Raw genomic sequence first — 19,010 nt, forward strand, 5'->3', positions numbered from 1 at the left:
ATGCCATTAATTTAAGTATACTAATGAATATACATTTTGCACACGTAAGCACGTAGGCTATTAGATGCTTTTTGTCTGCAGACTGACAAGTTTTCTTTCCCTGGCAGGTATGAGGTCCTGCAGTTCTGCTGGCTCTCTCCAGATAAGCGGGCCACAGCAGAGGAAGTGCACCGCTTGCTCATCTATCTGCGCATGCAAGGCCAAAAGGACATAGAAGATGACTTTGATCAACGCTGGGATGCCCTCAAGCCCAATGTTTCCACACGTCAGACCACCGTCAGCCACTCCTCCTTCCCCATCCTGGAACAGTTTGGTGACGATGCCTTGCAGCAAGATATCGACGAGGTGTTAACTGTCACCGAGACTAGCAAAGGACTAAGCTTTGAGTACGTTTGGGAGGCGGCCAAACATGACCATTATGACGGCAGCCATTCCCACGCAGGCGTGGACACGACGGTCAACTACCACAGCATGTTCTTTCCCGTTTCCACCGAAGACATCCAGGCCCACTTCCCGGACCCTGTGGCCAGATCAGCAGCTGCTAGTAGTGGGAACACTCCTTCGGGGATCCCTGGGATTGTACCAGTGTTTGATGCCCAGAAGCCATCAAATGGCAACGCCTATTACATACAGTTAGAAGAACAAGCAGGAGAAAGCACTCAAAACACAGACTTCACTTCAAGCCAGCAAGACTTTATTGTCCTTCAAGATGTTCGTTTGGATGAATCTAGCACTGAGGCGGACTTTTTTCACCACAGTATCGACTCCAAGGATTCCTATTTGCCCGATAGTCACATCTGGTCCTCTCTTGAAAATGACAGTCCATACCACACCAATATTTTCACCGAGGGAGAGTCCAAGCAGGAGGACTCTCTTTCTTGGAGACAGGATTTAGCAGATCTTCCAGAGCGTAACGGGAACCCTTTCTGTAGTAATACTCCTGTGGACGTACAGGACTTAAATGCACGGGATTCTTTTTTAGGGGGTGGTTCAGAAGCCACTTACCGGACTCTGGAGGAGGACTCAGTGGAGAGTGACAGCACTGATGTGAAGAGGCTTCTGAACACTGAAAAACTGGCAGATAATTTTATGTTTCTTAAAGAGCATAATCTGATGAAAGACGGTACAAGGTTTCAGAATTTTTTATCACCCGGTGTCATCCATGAACCGGAGGACACCTTCAAAATGGGCTCTTGGGACAACCCTGACACTTATGGCAGCTTAAACACAGTAGATACTTACTTAACACCTGCATGGAGTAGCACATCCCCAACAAATGGACTTTTAGAATCATCAAGTACCAACTTTGGGGCACATAATCCTTTTCGGGTAGAAACGGAAACCGTGGTGCCTTCGATTACAATTATGACAGAAGATGACACAAGCAACCAACTGCCAGTTAGTAACCGTTCTTCCACGGAGGATCTTGCTCTGCTCCAATCCTCAGACAGATACACAAGCTCTGATTTGGATCCGGATCCTACCTCTGAGAGGTTTGATCTTTTTAGTCAGCCTGGTGATCACATTCCCATGTTCTCTGAAAGTGCCACTCCAGACATTTTGTGCACAAATGCCAAACTTTCCAGCCTTGAGCGTGATTTTGGAACCTCAAACAGCAGAGCTCAAAAACTCATACCCGAGAAGTCGATAGTCCAACCGTCTGTTGACGATCAAACGAGCCATGATCTTTTGAGTGAACTCATTGAGGATGCAGACATAGGAACGGAAACAGCACTGTCTGACCATGAAGAATCCTTCATGGATACTCACGAACAACAGTCTCTGTTAGTCTCTGGACCGTCTTTGGACCAGATCAGCCAAGACAGTTTACTAGAGGACAGCATCTCCACTACTCTGCCAACTGTGGACCACTCAGCTGAGACACCAGACTCTTTGGACTCCCTCGACATTCACAGGCTCGGCGATCAGCACAAACTCCAACCGCCGTATAAAATATCTGACAGTGGCTATGAGACGGAGAACCTGGAGTCTCCTGAGTGGAACTCTCAGCCTAATGATAAAGACCTGTCCCCTGTAAAAGATGCCCCAAGTGTAGCCCAGAAGCAAAAAGAAACTGAAGAACCAACCGCTGTGATGAATCTGGTTCCGCCAGAGATAGTCATCTCTGAAGCCGAAGGCACTCTGGACTCTCCCAGGGAGGATCTGACCAGTGTTGGTCTCGCCGATGAACCGCTCATGAGCACAAACTACAGAGACTCCGCCTACTTCTCAGACAACGAATCAGAGCCAGAGAAGAAATGTGAAGAAACGAAGTCACATTTAGCTGAAGTCACATCGCTGAGGGACTCCACCAACGATAGCAGTGCTGCTGCTCCTGATCGTCAACAGGAAAAACCGGCAGAGAGTAGTTTGGATTCTCTACTCCCACTGCAAGAATTTACTGCTGCTGCTCAGGGTAATGTCAAAGTAGATCCAAATCCAGAAGGACACTCAAATATCCAACGATCCCTCAGCTGGCCCAGTCCCAGTGGAGATAAACCAGACTCTTTTGGTGATCCAGACCATTCTATACTCTCCAGTCCACTCCCATCTACTGATGGTGGCATTCATGCCAAGCTAACCAGGACTTGTGCTGGCGAGGGACACAAAATAAAGGAGCCTGATGTGGAAGGCCGTTACCTGGGCAGGCGGGACGGCTTGGGTCCGGATGGCCTTGAGGATGGAGCGGATGCTGATGAGGAGAACGAAAACAGCGATGACTCCGATGAAGACGTCCATGCCTACCAGCTGCACAGCTCCAGCTCCAGCTCGGACAGCGAGGACGACGGCGTACACACAGTACCGCTCATCATCTCGGATGATAGCGATTCAAAGAACCTGAGGAGCTTGTTGAAACCTTCTACTCTCAACATCGAGGCTTCATCCCCAACGTCTCATGCCGATACCGCCAGAAGAGCCGTGTCCTTCTTTGATGACGTCACCGTCTACCTGTTTGACCAGGTAAACTCTCGCTTTCATTGCTACCTGGGTTTTTACGAATCATTCTGAATACCATTTTCTGATTTCTAGGAGACCCCCACCAAGGAACTGGGTGACCACTCCTCAGGTTCTAACAACCACACACCAGAGTTCAGCAGCCCCGTGTCAAGTTCTAGCTACCTGAACCGCTTTACTAACTCTGAAAGCTCCACAGATGAAGAAGGTAACCGTCCTCAACCCTTCAGTGATCCATTCCATTTGTATTTCAGTGTGGTAGTGGGTTATTTTGCAGCCGTAACAAAGAAACGCACACACAACCCCGATCACCGTGCACTTTGTTAAGAAGTACGAAGAAAGGAGACAGAAACAGATCATTGGGGACACACGTTTTAACATCTGCTAACCTCCTCCTGCAGGTGGCGGTTTTGAGTGGGATGATGACTTCCCTTCCGCACCCGCCTTTCCCTCCAAGACGCACAAAGACATCCCACCCAAAAGCATCTCTACTCCACCCCTCATGGCGGCGTCCGGCTGGAGCAGCTCGCCCAACTACTCTCGCTTCACCATCTCGCCGGCCAGCATCGCTAGCTTCTCCTTGACGCACCTCACAGACTCGGACATGGAGCAAGGAGGCAAGTGGACCTGACAATACACTTACGCCCATCTATACGTAGCTACTGTAAATTCCTGTGTAGAAGCCACACCCACTACATTTAGAGGAAAACACATTTGTACATATAAGCTGTACCACATATAAACCACACGTCCACGTAAAAAATTTGATTCTATTCGACAGGAGCCAATCATGAGTTATGAAAAAACGCATGAGCTTGACAATCCATTGGAAATTAATTACTCAATTACTCAAAGTCTGACTCGTGAAAGAACACTAAATTTGTCACACAGCAACTTAACACTCAAAACATGTACCAATACAAGTTTAAAATGTGGGGGAAAAGGGTTTACCCATAATGCTTTTCATTGGAGGAAAATGGATGGATGGCTCAGCATTGCCCCCTTTGTCCACCAGAGGGAGACTTGTCATTGCACCACCTCAATGTGTTGCTCAGATGCAATGCATTATGGGAAAACGTTATGTTTTTCCCCCAGTTTTAAACTCATACTGGTGCATGTTTGTATATTTATTACTGATACCTTTTGAGTGTTAAGTTGCTGTGTGATGAGTTAAGTGTTCTTTATAAGATGATGCCATGAGCCAGACGGTTCTATTGAGTAATAAGTACCTGTGATTTCCAAAGGGTTGACAAGCTTGGTGTGAGTGCCCTGGTGGCTCCTGCAAAAGAAAGAGTTACTGTTTCATCGCTAATTCTCAAGCGTCACAGTACATTAGTACTAGTAGTAGTTCTGAAGTACAGCAGATGACACTAGATTATTTTTAGCAATCTCCGACATCCAGTAGACAGTCAGGGCAGTCCAATGTTGGTCCGTGTGTAACAGTGTGGTGTTGTGTTGCCTTCAGGAAGCAGTGAAGATGGAGAAAAGGACTAACAAAACCATCAGGACACGCTCCAACTTTAACACTTGCACTTTGGGGATTAGAGCCAGATGGGAAAAGGACAAAAGACATTTCGTCCCCAGGGGGGCGGAGCCTATTCCTGAGCCTCATCATCATCATCATCCCTCTTTGTCTCCGTCTCTCTCTGTGTCTACACGTGTGCAATTCCACATCGCGGGTCTAGCATGGAAATGCTGGGCTGTAAGACCTCATCGGGCGTATTCCTACTGAACGTTGGGCTGCTTTTTCCTTCTACTTCACTGTCACCAAAAACAAGGAATATTTTTGGAAAAGTACACTACAAATAGGAATAAGCTCTTTGAATTGAATATTTATCATTGGTTCGTCTGCGTTTTTTTTTTTTTTTTACAGTTGCCTTTTGTTTTGGTAGTCATCTTCAATACTCCTAACTAGTTGATGGAGAAGAACTTGTCTGTGTAGCATCTTCCTAACCAGACGGCTTACAGTTTGCCAACAATGACTGAATGGCTGGCTTCTCTGTTGTCTCACCCCCCCGCCCCCTCTCTATACATGACACGCATGTACCTTCATGTTGTGCTTTGAGACCTCAGTAATGACAGTGAAAACATTTAAAAAGGACAAAATAGTTTTATAATTCTAATTTTGGCCAGCTGATGTCGGGTCTGGGCCCTTTTTAATGTCACACTACCAAACTTTGACTTTTATTTTGAAACGTCCAAATGAAGACGTCGGAGATGTTTTGTATAAAAATGAAAAATGTGCAATGGATTTGTATTTAGGGATGGACCAATTGATAGGATGACTTGGTGAGCAGCTGCTCACTAAACTAGAATCACTGCGGCATTAATCAACACTTCTGACATGAACACAAAGCTACTCTTTAGCATTTTTGTTTATCTTTATTTGATTTGGGCTTTTCTTTCTCTTCATTTGTTTTGTTTTCCTACTTAATACATTTTCATAGATTTTGCTTTAGCTTGTTTATTTTGTTTTAATTTTACTTCTAGGTTGTTTTTTTTTATCTTTGATTTGGGCTTTTCTTTCTCTTCATTTGTTTTCTACTTAATTTTCATAGATTTTGCATTAGCTTAGCTTGTTTATTTTGTTTTCATTTTACTTCTAAGTTTTTTTTAATCCTTATTTCATTTGGGCTTTTCTTTCTCCATTTGTTTTCTACTTAACTTTCATAGATTTTTTAGTTTATTTTGTTTTAATTTTACATCTAGGTTTTGGTTTATTCTTTTTTAGTGATTTTAATTTTTTTAATTTATTTTTTACAATGACATTTGTAATTTAATGGAAATTTGATGCCCAAAGAACCTGTGAGGGGGGATTTTGTACCACTTCTACCCACTCAGTTGTTCATTTAGCTGGCTGTCAATCATCTCAGTGACTGTATGTGTGTGTTGTGTCCTATCCAATGATGCAGTAAAAACTGGGTAATACACTCTTCTAACAACTCGATGTTGATAAATATTTTGACCTATCAAGACGATGACGTGTCCTCATAGTTGAAAATATTATTTAAAGGACTTCTCCTGGACGACACATTTGCTTAATATTGCACATTTGACAAAAGTAACTTAAGTGTACTGATGTGTGTAAATAGTTTTTGTTTTACTGTTAATGGGGGATATGACCCACATGTGAGTAGGTAGGGACTTTTTTTTTTGTTTTCCTTCCCCTGTGAGCGCAAGCCAAGACGATCACGGGAACATATCAATCATAGTGGCTATGAATCATGGATTAATGCTGTCCCTGTTGATTTTTGGGGGTGGGAAGTGGGGATATTTTTACTTGTTTCACATGAATCATGCATTAGTGTCATTGAATGAAATGTTTATAATTACACCGTTTAATATGAAAATAAATGCAAATGAACTCATGTCGAATTTGCCTACCTTCGTTTTTGCAAGCACTTGCACATAAAGCAATGGTTTCCTTCATTCTTTTATTCCACATTCGATTGCCCCGCAGTGAAAGATAAAGTTTCACTTCAGTTAACAGGAGCAGTTGCCGTTGCATATAACATGAGCAGGAAGATAATTTATCATTATTAATATTATTGCAGAATCCGTGAGGCCATTTAATGTACTTTTACCACCATAATTTCTCTGTTGCTTTTATACATATGTCACATTTTGGGAAAACTAAAATGAAAAAACGGACACAAGAAATAAGACAAACGAGTAAAATAAATAACATGCATAATAAATAACACGCTAAGACAAAAGGAGAAATGTTTGGTGCCTCAGCCCTTAAAACACTAAACAGATGTTAACTTTGTGTGTTGTGAATTAAAACCAACACTAAAACCTTCATGCACTGCACATAAATGCCTCATATTCCCTTTGTGCATTCCCGTCACGGGGACCAAGTAGACCAATGTGGATGCAGGCACAAACAAAGGAGCATTACTCGGAAGGGAGCTTAAACACCCACCACAGCGTTCCCGTTAGCTCTCGTCAGAGTTTGCGGGCTGCGGGAGGGCCCGACTGGGAGGGGGTGTTGGGTGCGAGGAGCCTCCACTGAGTTGGCCCTCACGCTGATGTGCTCCCAACCTCCCTGGAATGAGAAAAAAAAAAGTATTGGGACAAGTGGTCATGTATCCAAACAGCAGTATGTCCATATACTTTTGTCCACATACCCCAATACCGTAGTCCCAGTGTTGACCTTTAGGCTGCATAGGTCCCACACCAAGTCTGTGGCAGACTGCTCCAGGAGTCTCACCGGGGAAGCCCGGCATTCCGTCTGCTATGATCCACAGCTGCGTCGTGCGAAAAAAAAACAAAAATCACATCATCATCTGCAACATGCATGAACCTCTGTTGTGCTTCTAACCTGGTCCAGAGGTCCCACAGAGACTTTGGTGACGTTGTTGGAGATGAGCTCCCAGGCGGACCCCTGAGGGTAGCTGGGAGTGAGGCCTTGTCTGTACCACAGGTTACCTGAAGGTCATTCACCAGAGGGAAGGTTCTTCAAACAAATTCGTTAAAAAAAAAAAAATGGCACCTCTGCTTTTGACGACTTACTGTTTTCATCCACAGCAAACACAGAAGTGCGACCCACAGACACTTGTCTCAACGTCTGCCTGGACGGAGACGGGATGTGGTACCAGCATTCTCCTGCAGGGTTGTGGGGGGACACGGAGCCCCTGTAGAAGACCGCTCCGTCCTTGGCGATGGCCCACACCTGATTGGCCCCACCTATGGAGATGGACTTAAAGGGCTGGTCCGTACCCACGTGAAGCCATGAGGTGCCCTGTGCCATCACATCAGAGTGAAAGTGAAAGTGCTTACTTTCACTGAGCCCACACGCTCATGAACGTGTGTTCTCCCTCACCGCGGGGTTCTGGGTGGTGACCCCGAGCCGACACAGCACGTCCCCCTTGTCGCTGAGGGCCCACATGGGGACCTGCTCCATCTTGCTTTGAGCCAGGCACGGCATCAGAGAGATGTCACTCAAAGGAATAGGCGGGACCTGCTGCCACGGCCCTCTCAAGGTGGTCTTACACTTTCTGCACACGTCAGAACATCTGATGAACATCTGGTCATTTGGTGCGTGGAGTTTGTGGGTGGAGTTACCTTGACCATCGTCTACGTCGTACAAAGTCCTTCATGGTTTTGTGGCCATGGAATGTTCTTCAGGGAAGAGCAAAATAACAGTAAATTAGGCAGCAGGCCGCCCCCTGCTGGATGTGGTGTCTCACTCCCCCAATGTCAATAGCATCCCCTCCTATTTGGAGGTAAAATAAAAAAAAAAAACCAGATACATACGTAGGAAAGTCCGCGGCATACTGCCATCCTTCTTTGTCCGTCCCTCCAGGAACAGTGTGGTCCACGGACCACTCGGACACCTGGGACACAGGGAGGTATCCGAGTTAAAACATAACAAATCTATCAGCCAGGAAAAGGTTATAATGCAATTAGCCAAGCTTCGGGACTCCAGCAAACCACAGTGAGAGCCATTATCCACAAATAGTGAAAACATGGAACAGTGGTGAACCTTCTCTGGAGTGGCCGGCCAATCCAAAAGGTCACAAAAGACCCCACAACTTCCAACATCCAAAGTAGTCTGTGGTTGAACTTTTTGAAAAGTGTGTGTCCCTTTAAATCTGCCGTAAAAGTAACACCCCATTTCAGAAGAAGAACATCATACCAACAGTAAAATATGGTGGTGGTAGTGTGATGGTCTGGGACCGTTTTGCTGCTTCAGGACCTGGAAGACTTGCTGCCATCTACCAAAAAAACCTGAAGGAGAATGGTTGTTTCCCCAAACAGGACCATGTAGGCTTTTTTTCCCCTCCCCTAATAATAATAATAATAATATAATTTAAGTGTGACAAACATGCAAAATAATAAAAAATAAAAATAAAATAAAACATAAATATGAATATAAAAATTAAAATAATATATTTTATAAAATAAAATATTTTATTTTATAAAATAAAATATTTTACTTAAAATTAAAATAAAATAATATTTTATTTTTTAAAAATATATAAATTATTTCAAATTAATTATTTCAAATTAAAATTATTTTAATTCTTACATTTATATTTTTATTATTTTGCATGTTTGTCACACTGAAATGTTTCAGATCATTAAACAAATGTAAATATTAGTCAATGACAACACAATGCAGTTCTTAAATTCTATTATTATTTCTTATTAAATAAGAAACAAAAATGAAATGAAAATAAGAAATGAGGTCACCCCCCTCCCCAATTCAGAGCCCCCACTTACCCATGACCACTGAGGCGAGGGTGGTTGCGTGTTGCCTTTGGTGCACTCCTTCAGGCCGATCTCGTCACTCCACATGGGGCGGTCAGTGGGAAGTCCTCTGGAAGGAGAACCCCCCCCCCCCCCCACCACCATTAGCCAAATGCTAGGTATAAATATTCCTTTGTCTATTGAAGATGGAGGTCTTACTTGTCAGTGTATCCTGTCACGGGGTTCCATCTTTGGTTCTCATACACGTGCACGCTCCTGACGTCAGTTTGCTGGTGTACGTCACCTGCATAGTTAATAGGTCAATAAGTTAAATTTATTATGATTATGAGTGTAATGCCCAATTATGACTGTTGTGGAGTTATTAATGTAACAATAAGCTATAAGTTGTAGTTTGTTATGTAGCCAATATTAGAGGCAACTGTCCGTATCGTATGTTGCTATCCAAAACGCGGGTATAATAAAGGGAAGCCATTTTTACCCGGGGTGGCCTGTTGCCCAGCGCTCCCACTGTACACCCAGGCCGTGCCATCCCACCCGATGCCCCACACCAGCCCGAGACTGTTAGAGTCTACACAGCGCATGTGACCCGGGACCTGACGCCAGAACCTGCAGCACCACACATCAGCGTGTTAGAAGCCAGGTTATTCCACAAGCTGTTAGCATGTTAGCAGGAATATAACGCATAGCGCATTCTCACATGAGGTCACATGTCACCGTGTGGGTGGCGGCCTCCAGGGAGAAGGACGGCTCATGGACAAAAACGTCCCCTTTGGCTGTCGTGGACCAAAGAGCCTGTCTGGATGGCGGACGTGTGATCCCTCGACACTCGCAGCAACAGTCAGACAACAAGGTCAACTAAACGGCAGAAACAACACAAACGTGTCAACATGATGGCTTGTTAACGAGCTTCACGTCCATTCTTACCCAATCGTTCATGTCCTGTTCGCTTTGGGCTGACAGGAGCAGGGGACACCTATGTCTGGTCCTCTGACCGGTGTACACGGCGAACGCATAATGGCAGTCCTGCACCACTGGAACCAACGCCGTTACTTCATTGATGAAGACATGAAGGTACTGGAAGATAAGAGCGACAATGGGAATGTTGCACCTCTCTCAGGTGAATATATATCACTATATTGACAGTTACTATGGTACCCAATATGTCATTGGATGGTCATATCACCTCGTACTTTGGTACGTGACAAAAATAAAATAAAAATTAAAAAATAATAATTAAAAATAGAAAATAAAAATTTTATTTAAATTAAACTATATTAGGAAAGTACTTCGGTACATGACAAAAATAAAATTAAAAAATTAAAAATAGAAAAAAAATGTAATTAAACTATATTAGGAAAGTACTTTGGTACATGACAAAAATAAAATTAAAAAATTAAAAATAGAAAAAAAATGTAATTAAACTATATTAGGAAAGTACTTCGGTACATGACAAAAATAAAATAAAATAAAAAAATTAAAAATAGAAAATAAAAACAAAAAACACATTTGTAAATTAAACTATATTAGGAAAGTACTTCGGTACATGACGAAAATAAAATAAAAATGTAAAAAAAAATTAAAAATAGAAAATAAAAAAAAACATTTTTAAATTAAACTACGTTAGGAAAGTGCTTCGGTACATGACAAAAATAAAATAAAAAAATTAAAAATAGAAAAATAAAAATTTAATTTAAATTAAACTATATTAGGAAAGCAGGAACAGACATTATTTTAATTGACAGTTACTATGGTACCCATTATGTCATTGTATAGTCATATCACCTCGTACTTCGGTATGTGACAAAAAATATAAAAAAATAATATAAAAAAAACTTAAACTCTATTAGGAAAGCAGGAAGTGAACAAATGTAACAGTTACTGATTGTAAAAGTACCAGATGGAGGGGTAGGATTTAATAAGCTTTGCTTCTTCCTACTCCTTTTGGACATGTGGAACTGGGAGCATGTTCAAATGAAATAAAACCATTACCAATATATTAACCAAAAATATACATTAATAACCTTTTTTTCATCATAGTGCGTATAGTAAACAAAGAAAATGCTGTCCTTCTTCCCGTCCTGTTTGGTGGACTGCTCCAAAGCCACACCCACATCCACCCACCGCTGAGGCTTCCAGTCTCTCCACCATCGTAGTACGCCTTTCCGCACCCATACGGACTGTTGGAAGCGTAGGAGATGTCTATTATTGTCTACTATTAGCAAGTTAGGAGTGTGGGGGAGGATAAAAAACGGTAAAAGTAGTCCTTACATTGCTTCTTTCCAGAGGTTTCTTACGGATATCTTCTTTGTGCTCCTGTTGGCTCCATGCTGAAGACTGCACTGGGGTCAGTGACAAGGAGCTGACCAGGGGACCTGACACATGCACAAACATACATGGTGGGCAGTCAGACGGATGTGGAGACAACCACAAAGATGGCACCTTAGCACATGCTGCAGTATGTAAACAACACACAACATAGAAAAGTGGACATATATACGTACGTACGTACATACATACATACATAGATCAAACTCTGATGCACGATTCATTCAAATGCACAAAGCTGTCCTACCGACCTGTAGCGCTGAGCCAGCTGATTCGAGAGCAGGCATCCACATTGCAGCCCCCTCCAGAGATCCAAGCCCACACGGGTCCTTCCTCGTCCCCGACCCTGTGCGAGCCATCTAGACCCAGTCCATAGGGGGCGCCGCCGCTATTGCTGGAGCGAGCCCCCGCTGCTTGTGCGCTTCTCGACGCCTCTGCCCCTTCCAGGTCCACGTTACTCCAAGGGGTGCCGGGCCCTGCAACATCAGGACTCATGAGGATCTGTGCTGGGGAAGACCGGACCACTTCCTCCTGAGGTTTGATGGTTTGTTGGGGCGTGGATGCTTTGTCGCGGTCCGACACGAGACTGTTGATGAAGCTGTCGCTCGCAGGGATGAACGATTTGGGAGCTGTACGAGTGTCTTCCGAGTGTACGGGGGCCGCGTCGGCCTCCCCTAAGAGGACCACGGAGGGGTCCGCTGCCTCCAGGACCGGGGGGCTGTTTGCTGGTTCAGTCGGGCCAAGCTCTGAATCGGAATCAGTGCAGCTCAGCACGGAGCCTTGGGTGGGTTCTGTCAGCTGGTTCCTGAAGTCATCTCTTACGGAAAAAGACAAGTTATTCCGTCAGTCACATGTTGATATTTGTATAACAATTCATTAGCAACTTTACAAGTTCATTAATAACTTTTGTTAGCATGCCACGGGCATAGGGATTAGCATAACTGGCCCATAAGCCAGAGAAAAAAATGGGTCATAATGTTAGACTAACAAGAGTGCCTAACAAACATTTCTGAAAATGTATACATGGGGCCGTGCAAAAGTCTAAGGCAGGGGTCTCAAACACGCTGCCCGCAGGCCAAATGTGGGTCGCAGGACACTAGTTTGAGGCCCCCGCCTTGATATGAAAGTTTAATGTTAAGTTTGATATGGATGCTGTATGGTATCATGTACCCAGAAAAAATTATTACGTTTGATTAATGTTCATGTTAAAGGTTAAATAACTGTTAATAGTTATTCTCCCTATCCGTGTGGAAGTGGTAAGTTTTTGGCTATTTAAGTTTAAAGGAAATAACTTGAAGGCTACCGTTTAGGTCGCTAGCTAGTTTGCGAGTTAGCATGTGTCTCAAGACCCTGCAGTTGCGCAATATGTTGTAAATAAAAAATGTTCAATCACTGGCTGGCAACCAGTCAAGGGTGTACCCCGCCTCTTGCCCAAAAGACAGTTGGGATAGGCTCCAGCACCCCTGTGACTCTCGTGAGGATAAGCGGTAGAAAATGAATGATTAATCACGACCAATCAAGTCAATGAAAAAACTTCACACTTGTTGCTAGGCTAAGACTACACTATCGCCCTGTGAGCCAATGAGACAAGGGCCCACTTGTTGCTAGGAGTTCCTTGGTCTCAACAAAAACTGCCCTTTAGACCAATAGAAAAATTAAGACACTTGTTGCCGGGCAGAGTGAACAAGTCTAACATAACCAGCTAATTTTTTTTTAAATGCCACCAGGGATACGCCGATTGATCAGCCATCAACCAGTATCAATTAAGTCACCAGCTAATAGGCATTTGACAATAATAACTACAGGACTGTGTATTATTATTATTAATATATATAGGTCAAAATTGACCCAAACACCATAGATGTTTCTTTAGTGATTAATACTAAAATGAGAAAATAAATAATTGATTTAAGATGTATGTTCTATAGCCCTCAGTGATAGCCAGGTAACAAAAGAACCTTCAATTTATTAATATGATTCTTTTTACCATTTTTTTTTCCTTTATCATTTTACCATTTTTGGAAATTGAAATCTAGGGGTATAGTGACAAAAAAGGCCTACATGCCCACACCAAAAGTATTAAAACCAACATTTTCATGGATGAGGGAGTTATTGTTTTCAGTGTATTTTATAGCTGATTTAATACATGGGTCAAAACAGACCCGTTAACATAAGAGATGATACCAGAAAGCTAACACAAGAGGAAGATTAAATATGCATCCAGACCTGGGAGGGGCAGCTTCCTTGTTGTTGCCCCACTGGGCAGAAACGGGGATCCAGCCGTTCCCACTTGGTTCTGAAGGTGTCACACCCATTCGGAAATACAGGCTGCGATCCTCACCGACAGCCCAAACCTGATACAGAAAAGGTTTCAAAATGTGTTTTATTTAGTTTTACACATAGACCAGGTTTGCAGAAACTGCAACACAAAAAAATCATATTGAAAAATGAGCCACCAAATGAATTAGCAAGACACAAGAAGCAGCCGTTACTTTATAAGGCCATATATTGTAGCACTGGCATCCAGCTCACACAAGCCCCACCCACAAATGCAACCCTGAAATATGAAATATGGGATATGATGACGAGCTTCCAATTAGGGAGCGTCCCATATGTCAGAGTGGAGTGAATAGAGTCTGGCGTATATATAAATATATTTATATAGATATATATAAGACTGGCATGGAGGAGTGTTAGCTAGAGAGGCCACCTGTGCTCGAGTTACAGGACAGCCCCAGGACGCAGGGACTGTCGGAGGGGGTGGAGGGGTGTGATATGAGACGGGGTGGCCTGAGACTGAAGGGGTGAGTGGGGGAGGGGTGGGAGACGTGTGTTTGCAACGCTAGCAAAGTCCTTAGCAGTGACATCCACAGTGAAAGCCTCTCGGCTCTGAGCCCACCCCCGATCTGGATGCCATGTCATGGGATCCAAGGAAAGGGTCAACCCTGTGGGATTCGATGGTGCAGGTGGCACCGAACAAACATCATTTGAAAATGTATACATGGGGCCGTGCAAAAGTCTAAAGGCAGGGGTCTCAAACACGCGGCCCGCGGGCCAAATGTGGCCCGCAGGACCTAGTGTCTTGATATGAAAGTTAGTGCGGCCCGCGCAAGTTTGATATGGATGCTGTATGGTATCATGTACCCAGAAAAAATGATTACCTTTGATTAATGTTCATGTTAAAGGTTAAATAACTGTTAATAGTTATCCTACCTATCCGTGTGGAAGTGGTAAGTTTTTGGCCATTTAAGTTTAAAGGAAATAACTTGAAGGCTACCGTTTAGGTCGCTAGCTCTCTAGTTTGCGAGTTAGCATGTGTCTCAAGACCATGCAGTTGCGCAATATGTTGTAAATAAAAAGAGTATAAATGTGACTATAGTCGTGTTTTGTCATGTCTACAGGGCTCTAATAAAGCTTTGTTCATTTTAATCTGAAAAAAATTTGTCTACCCACCAACTATGTGGTTTCTTAAGTTTTTATTATTTGCCGTTTTATTATTATTATATTTATGAATTACTGATTGATTTTATTTATTCTTGATTTGTTTATTTATTTTTCATCTTATTTTGTGCAGAAAAATAAAAATATTTGAGAACAGTGGAATGTTTTATCAGAGCTTTTCTTGTAGAAAATCGTAACCAAAGCACTGAAAAAGTTTGTATATTTTTCTGTTTTTAATAAATGCGTTTTTTTTTTGGAAAACCTGATGCGGCCCAGCCTTGCCCAGACCCTAGCTCCAGTGGCCCCCAGGTAAATTGAGTTTGAGACCCCTGGTCTAAGGCCACCAGTAGCTTTGATGGTTAATACTTCATACGGGGTTAGCATGGGCCTATGATGATGATCAGGATGAAGGTGCAGGTGATGAAATATGAATATTACCTGGTCATTGAGTCCAACGTCAACCATCATCATCTCGCCACCTATGCTGATCCATCCTGAGCCGCAGGGATTATGGGAATTGACGCCCCGCCTAAACCACACCTGAACGCAAGACCACATGGACATGAGATGTTTAAACGCCACCGATGATGACATCATCATAATGTGACTTATACCTTGTAGTCCTTAGTGACCACCCAGACAACATTGACCCCCACAGCCACATGGAGGGATTCAACTTCCTTTGTAGGCGACTCCACCTCCACCCACGATGTGCCTGGTGGAGAAACAAAATGATGCTTTCACTGGCACCGTGCAAATTCCAATGTCATTCGTGTTACGAATAAAAATATTGAGGTGAGAGGCGTCCACGGTGATAGCTGACCAGTCGGGCTGTCCAGGCTGAGGCCTGTTCGGACCATCAGGTTCCCGTCCCACAGTACAGCCCACAGAAGGTCCCTCGGTCCAAGTGATAATTGGGCTACCTCCTTGGGCACCTCTACCTCCTCCCAACTGGCGCCCTCTGGTACCCGAGGGTGGATGCCCTCCCTGAACCACACCTAAAACAAATGGACAATTCATAGTGTATATTAATACTTGTTCAATTGTAGCTCTTGAGTCAAGTCCTTTGTGTTACTGAACTATACATTGCATATTACTTGAAGTTATGCCGCCCCCTTGTGGCCGCACATTCGAATTGTCAGCATAGCAAGCCATAGCGAGACAGATGCCTGTCTGAAGGGTTTTACCTCATTAATTAAACCAAGCCTTTGGGTAAAACCAGATTTAGAACCGACAAAAAAAATAATTCTGGTAAATGAGATGATATTTGGGTATAAATAGTCAAGATGGACAATAACAATAACAAGTGACTCCATTTTTACAAAATGTAATACATGAATTCCTTGTTTATGGTGATTACTTGGTACTGTTACTGTAATAAGTACATTTCCACATAGACAACCTTTTTAAAATGTTCTAAATCCTTTTTTAGACATTAACTAACACCGACATATTCACCTTTACACTCATATGACACACGATAGTAGATATAATCAGAGACAATTTAAGACATGAATAAAACTTGGCCTAGTGTGTATTGATATAGTGGAGGACAGGAAGTGACGTCAGGGTTCAGAGTTCAGCTTTAGCTTGCCGCAACACCAACCCGTGTTATTATAATGATTATTATTATTATGATTATTGTGCCTGCAGTGAGATCATCTAAACCTGCGATATAAGCCTGTTTGGTGCTTGTCTCATCGAACATTAAAGTAACAGTAAGATCTAAGTGACAATTTGAATGCATTTTCTTAATGCCTTGTATTTGTATATGACTTAATGTAGTCAATTTTATGCTTGAAATTGTTTAATTTAGGCAACAAAAAATGTGCTAAAATATTAGGGATGTCTGGCAATATCAGCCTACCAATATTATCTGCCCGATATTGACATAAAAACGTCATATCGGTTACATTTTTTCCCCCCGCACCTATAACTCCCATGGAAAACAATTGAAAATTCAATGAATCGTGCAACCCTACTCACCTGTCCTTGTTGGGACACTGCCCAGAGGTAAGGATACCTCCCAGACTCATCGCTCATTTCCCAGCCGCCACATGTGATGTCACAGAGAGGCAGGGGAGCCTTCCAGGGATGGTCCAAGGGAATCTGTAGGAAGTATATGATAGTTTCTGTTTAATGGTAGTACAGGACAGAGCACCCAAAAAGAAAGGATCATCCAAACCTTTGCCCAGGTGCCTTGTGCTATATATCTTCTGTAGCGGATCCAGCGTCTACGACGCACGCACGAGTTCCACTTTTTGTCAGGAGAGAAGTTAGCGGGGAAATCAACGGCATACTCCCAACCCTGCAGAGGTAGTATAAGTAAATATAAAAAAAAAAGAAAATGAGAAGACAAAAGCCACAATGGAGCTAAATTGGGAGTGTGTTTTTGTACTCACCCCAGTCTGACTCGGTTCTCCTCCGCAGCTCTGGTCCACATACCAGTCTCCTTCCCACTCCCAACTGCGCGACGGCAACTGAAAACCATGGAGCGGCTGAGGGTTCATGCCCATCACATCGCTCCAGGACCAGCGGTCAGTGGGGAGCAGCGTATCCGTGAAGCCGTCCACAGGGTTCCACCTCTGGAAAAAAAATCAGAATTTTGGGAGTTTCATCTTCAACATACCCACACGTGAACTCATACCAACCTGATTTTCGTAGGTCTCTTCCTTGTAGCGGATGGGGGTCTCATGGGGCATCATGTTGAGGTAAACATGGTGGTCACAGCCGATGCCCCAACAGCGCCCCTTTCCAGCTGTGACGCGTTTGAGCTCTAGAAGTGAGTCATCGCCACGCTCCCAACGCTGGCCGGCAGTGGGGACACTGTACACCCTCCCGTACACGTCCACGGCCCACAGCAGGGTGACGGACATGGTGGTCCCTAAACAAAATTACAATAATAACTGAAAATGATAATTATTCAATGAATGATATCATGAACATATTGTCTTGTCACATGACTCATGATAAACATTGCAACTTTGTGTGAAACAAAAATAAGGTTAATAGTGGGTCAGTCGTTTTACTTTGAAATAGCTGACCGGAAGTTTGATGTTTTCTTTGTACAGTGATACTAATCCGCTGCACTGACACACTATCGCTGCATCCAAATAGGCCTTTATTGGTTTTATCATTTGGTTCTATTAACTGAACAGTGAATTTCAACCATATATTAAAACACACATGTTAAATTACAGCGAGACAACTACGCACACGTCATGACAACATTGTGAAGTGCAGTAGTAGCTTACCTGGATGTTGGTATCGGATACGCGGTTGTCAAGGGAATAAAGACACACGCATCATGGCATCAGGTGCACCAGACGATACCTGCCGTCTGACGTGGATCATGCTGAAACGATTACAAATAACCGTAGTCACAGTCTGGATGTTACTGCTGTGTGTGGATCTGTTAACCGCAAAGTCGTCTATAAGCTGTTTACATATCAATCGAGCATGCGGCACTGTAGCTTTTAGCCTTTAAATGTTTTTTTTTTTTTTTTTAACCCGCAGCAATTACTTACACATGTGGCTCTGCCATTAAGTGACCACACGCTGTCCCAGTCAAGTCACTCAAACATTTTCCACAATGTGGTTTCAATCAGGTTTCAATTGCGGAGCAGCGGAATGCTGCTTACAACTCTGCGTACCACACAGGAAATGGAGTGAGGCTTCGGTCTGATTGGTTGAAACAAGGAAAGGGTGGGACTTGTGAGTCTCCCATTGGTCAGCATACGGAAGCAGAAGAATATTCCAGTTGATTGACGTGCGTATATTAATAATTTAGACCAAGACTGCGTTTAATTATTGAAAAGCAAGGCGCGTTCTACTCATCAAATAACAGCATAGTTTGGCGAATGTTTCCATACATAGTCGAAGTGACACTTAGAAGTAAAGTCACCAATACCAGCTAGACGTTTTAAGCCAAGCCTGTTTAAAACAAATTAAGGGTGGTAAAACATTTCATATGTAGTGTTTGTTAAACAAATGTTTTCAGTTGTACTAAACCATAAAAAGGCGCGGTTTAGTCGCTTAGCCCCGCCCATTCCAGTGCGACCTTATCAGTGACG

General features: G+C 43.2%; 2 protein-coding genes across 2 annotated transcripts in view; one reads left to right on the forward strand and one right to left on the reverse strand.

Annotated features, from left to right (window-relative positions):
- lmtk2 (lemur tyrosine kinase 2) overlaps positions 1-6,323 on the forward strand; it is a 22,742-nt gene extending 16,419 nt beyond the window's left edge. The window contains exons 12-15 of the mRNA XM_058049877.1: positions 108-2,961; positions 3,031-3,163; positions 3,357-3,576; positions 4,425-6,323. Coding sequence (XP_057905860.1) covers positions 108-2,961; positions 3,031-3,163; positions 3,357-3,576; positions 4,425-4,449 — 3,232 coding nt within the window. The 3' untranslated portion in view covers positions 4,450-6,323. The remainder of the gene's footprint in view (positions 1-107; positions 2,962-3,030; positions 3,164-3,356; positions 3,577-4,424) is intronic.
- tecpr1b (tectonin beta-propeller repeat containing 1b) lies at positions 678-18,606 on the reverse strand. Its single transcript, XM_058049878.1, has 25 exons — positions 18,465-18,606; positions 18,192-18,292; positions 17,589-17,821; positions 17,340-17,522; positions 17,123-17,245; positions 16,924-17,046; positions 15,761-15,935; positions 15,552-15,652; positions 15,376-15,477; positions 13,723-13,850; positions 11,748-12,313; positions 11,440-11,543; positions 11,193-11,348; positions 10,096-10,245; positions 9,869-10,026; positions 9,650-9,777; positions 9,370-9,454; positions 9,184-9,280; positions 8,215-8,294; positions 8,023-8,079; positions 7,781-7,955; positions 7,471-7,699; positions 7,280-7,386; positions 7,086-7,205; positions 678-7,003 (listed from the first exon to the last, which is right to left on the reverse strand). Exons 3-25 carry the CDS (start codon positions 17,811-17,813, stop codon positions 6,869-6,871), a joined length of 3,507 nt encoding a protein of 1,168 aa, XP_057905861.1. The 5' UTR covers positions 17,814-17,821; positions 18,192-18,292; positions 18,465-18,606; the 3' UTR covers positions 678-6,868.
- Between the last annotated feature and the right edge of the window lie 404 nt (positions 18,607-19,010).

This window comes from Doryrhamphus excisus, chromosome 15 (genome assembly GCF_030265055.1).
Source record: "Doryrhamphus excisus isolate RoL2022-K1 chromosome 15, RoL_Dexc_1.0, whole genome shotgun sequence".
Taxonomy (NCBI): domain Eukaryota; kingdom Metazoa; phylum Chordata; class Actinopteri; order Syngnathiformes; family Syngnathidae; genus Doryrhamphus; species Doryrhamphus excisus.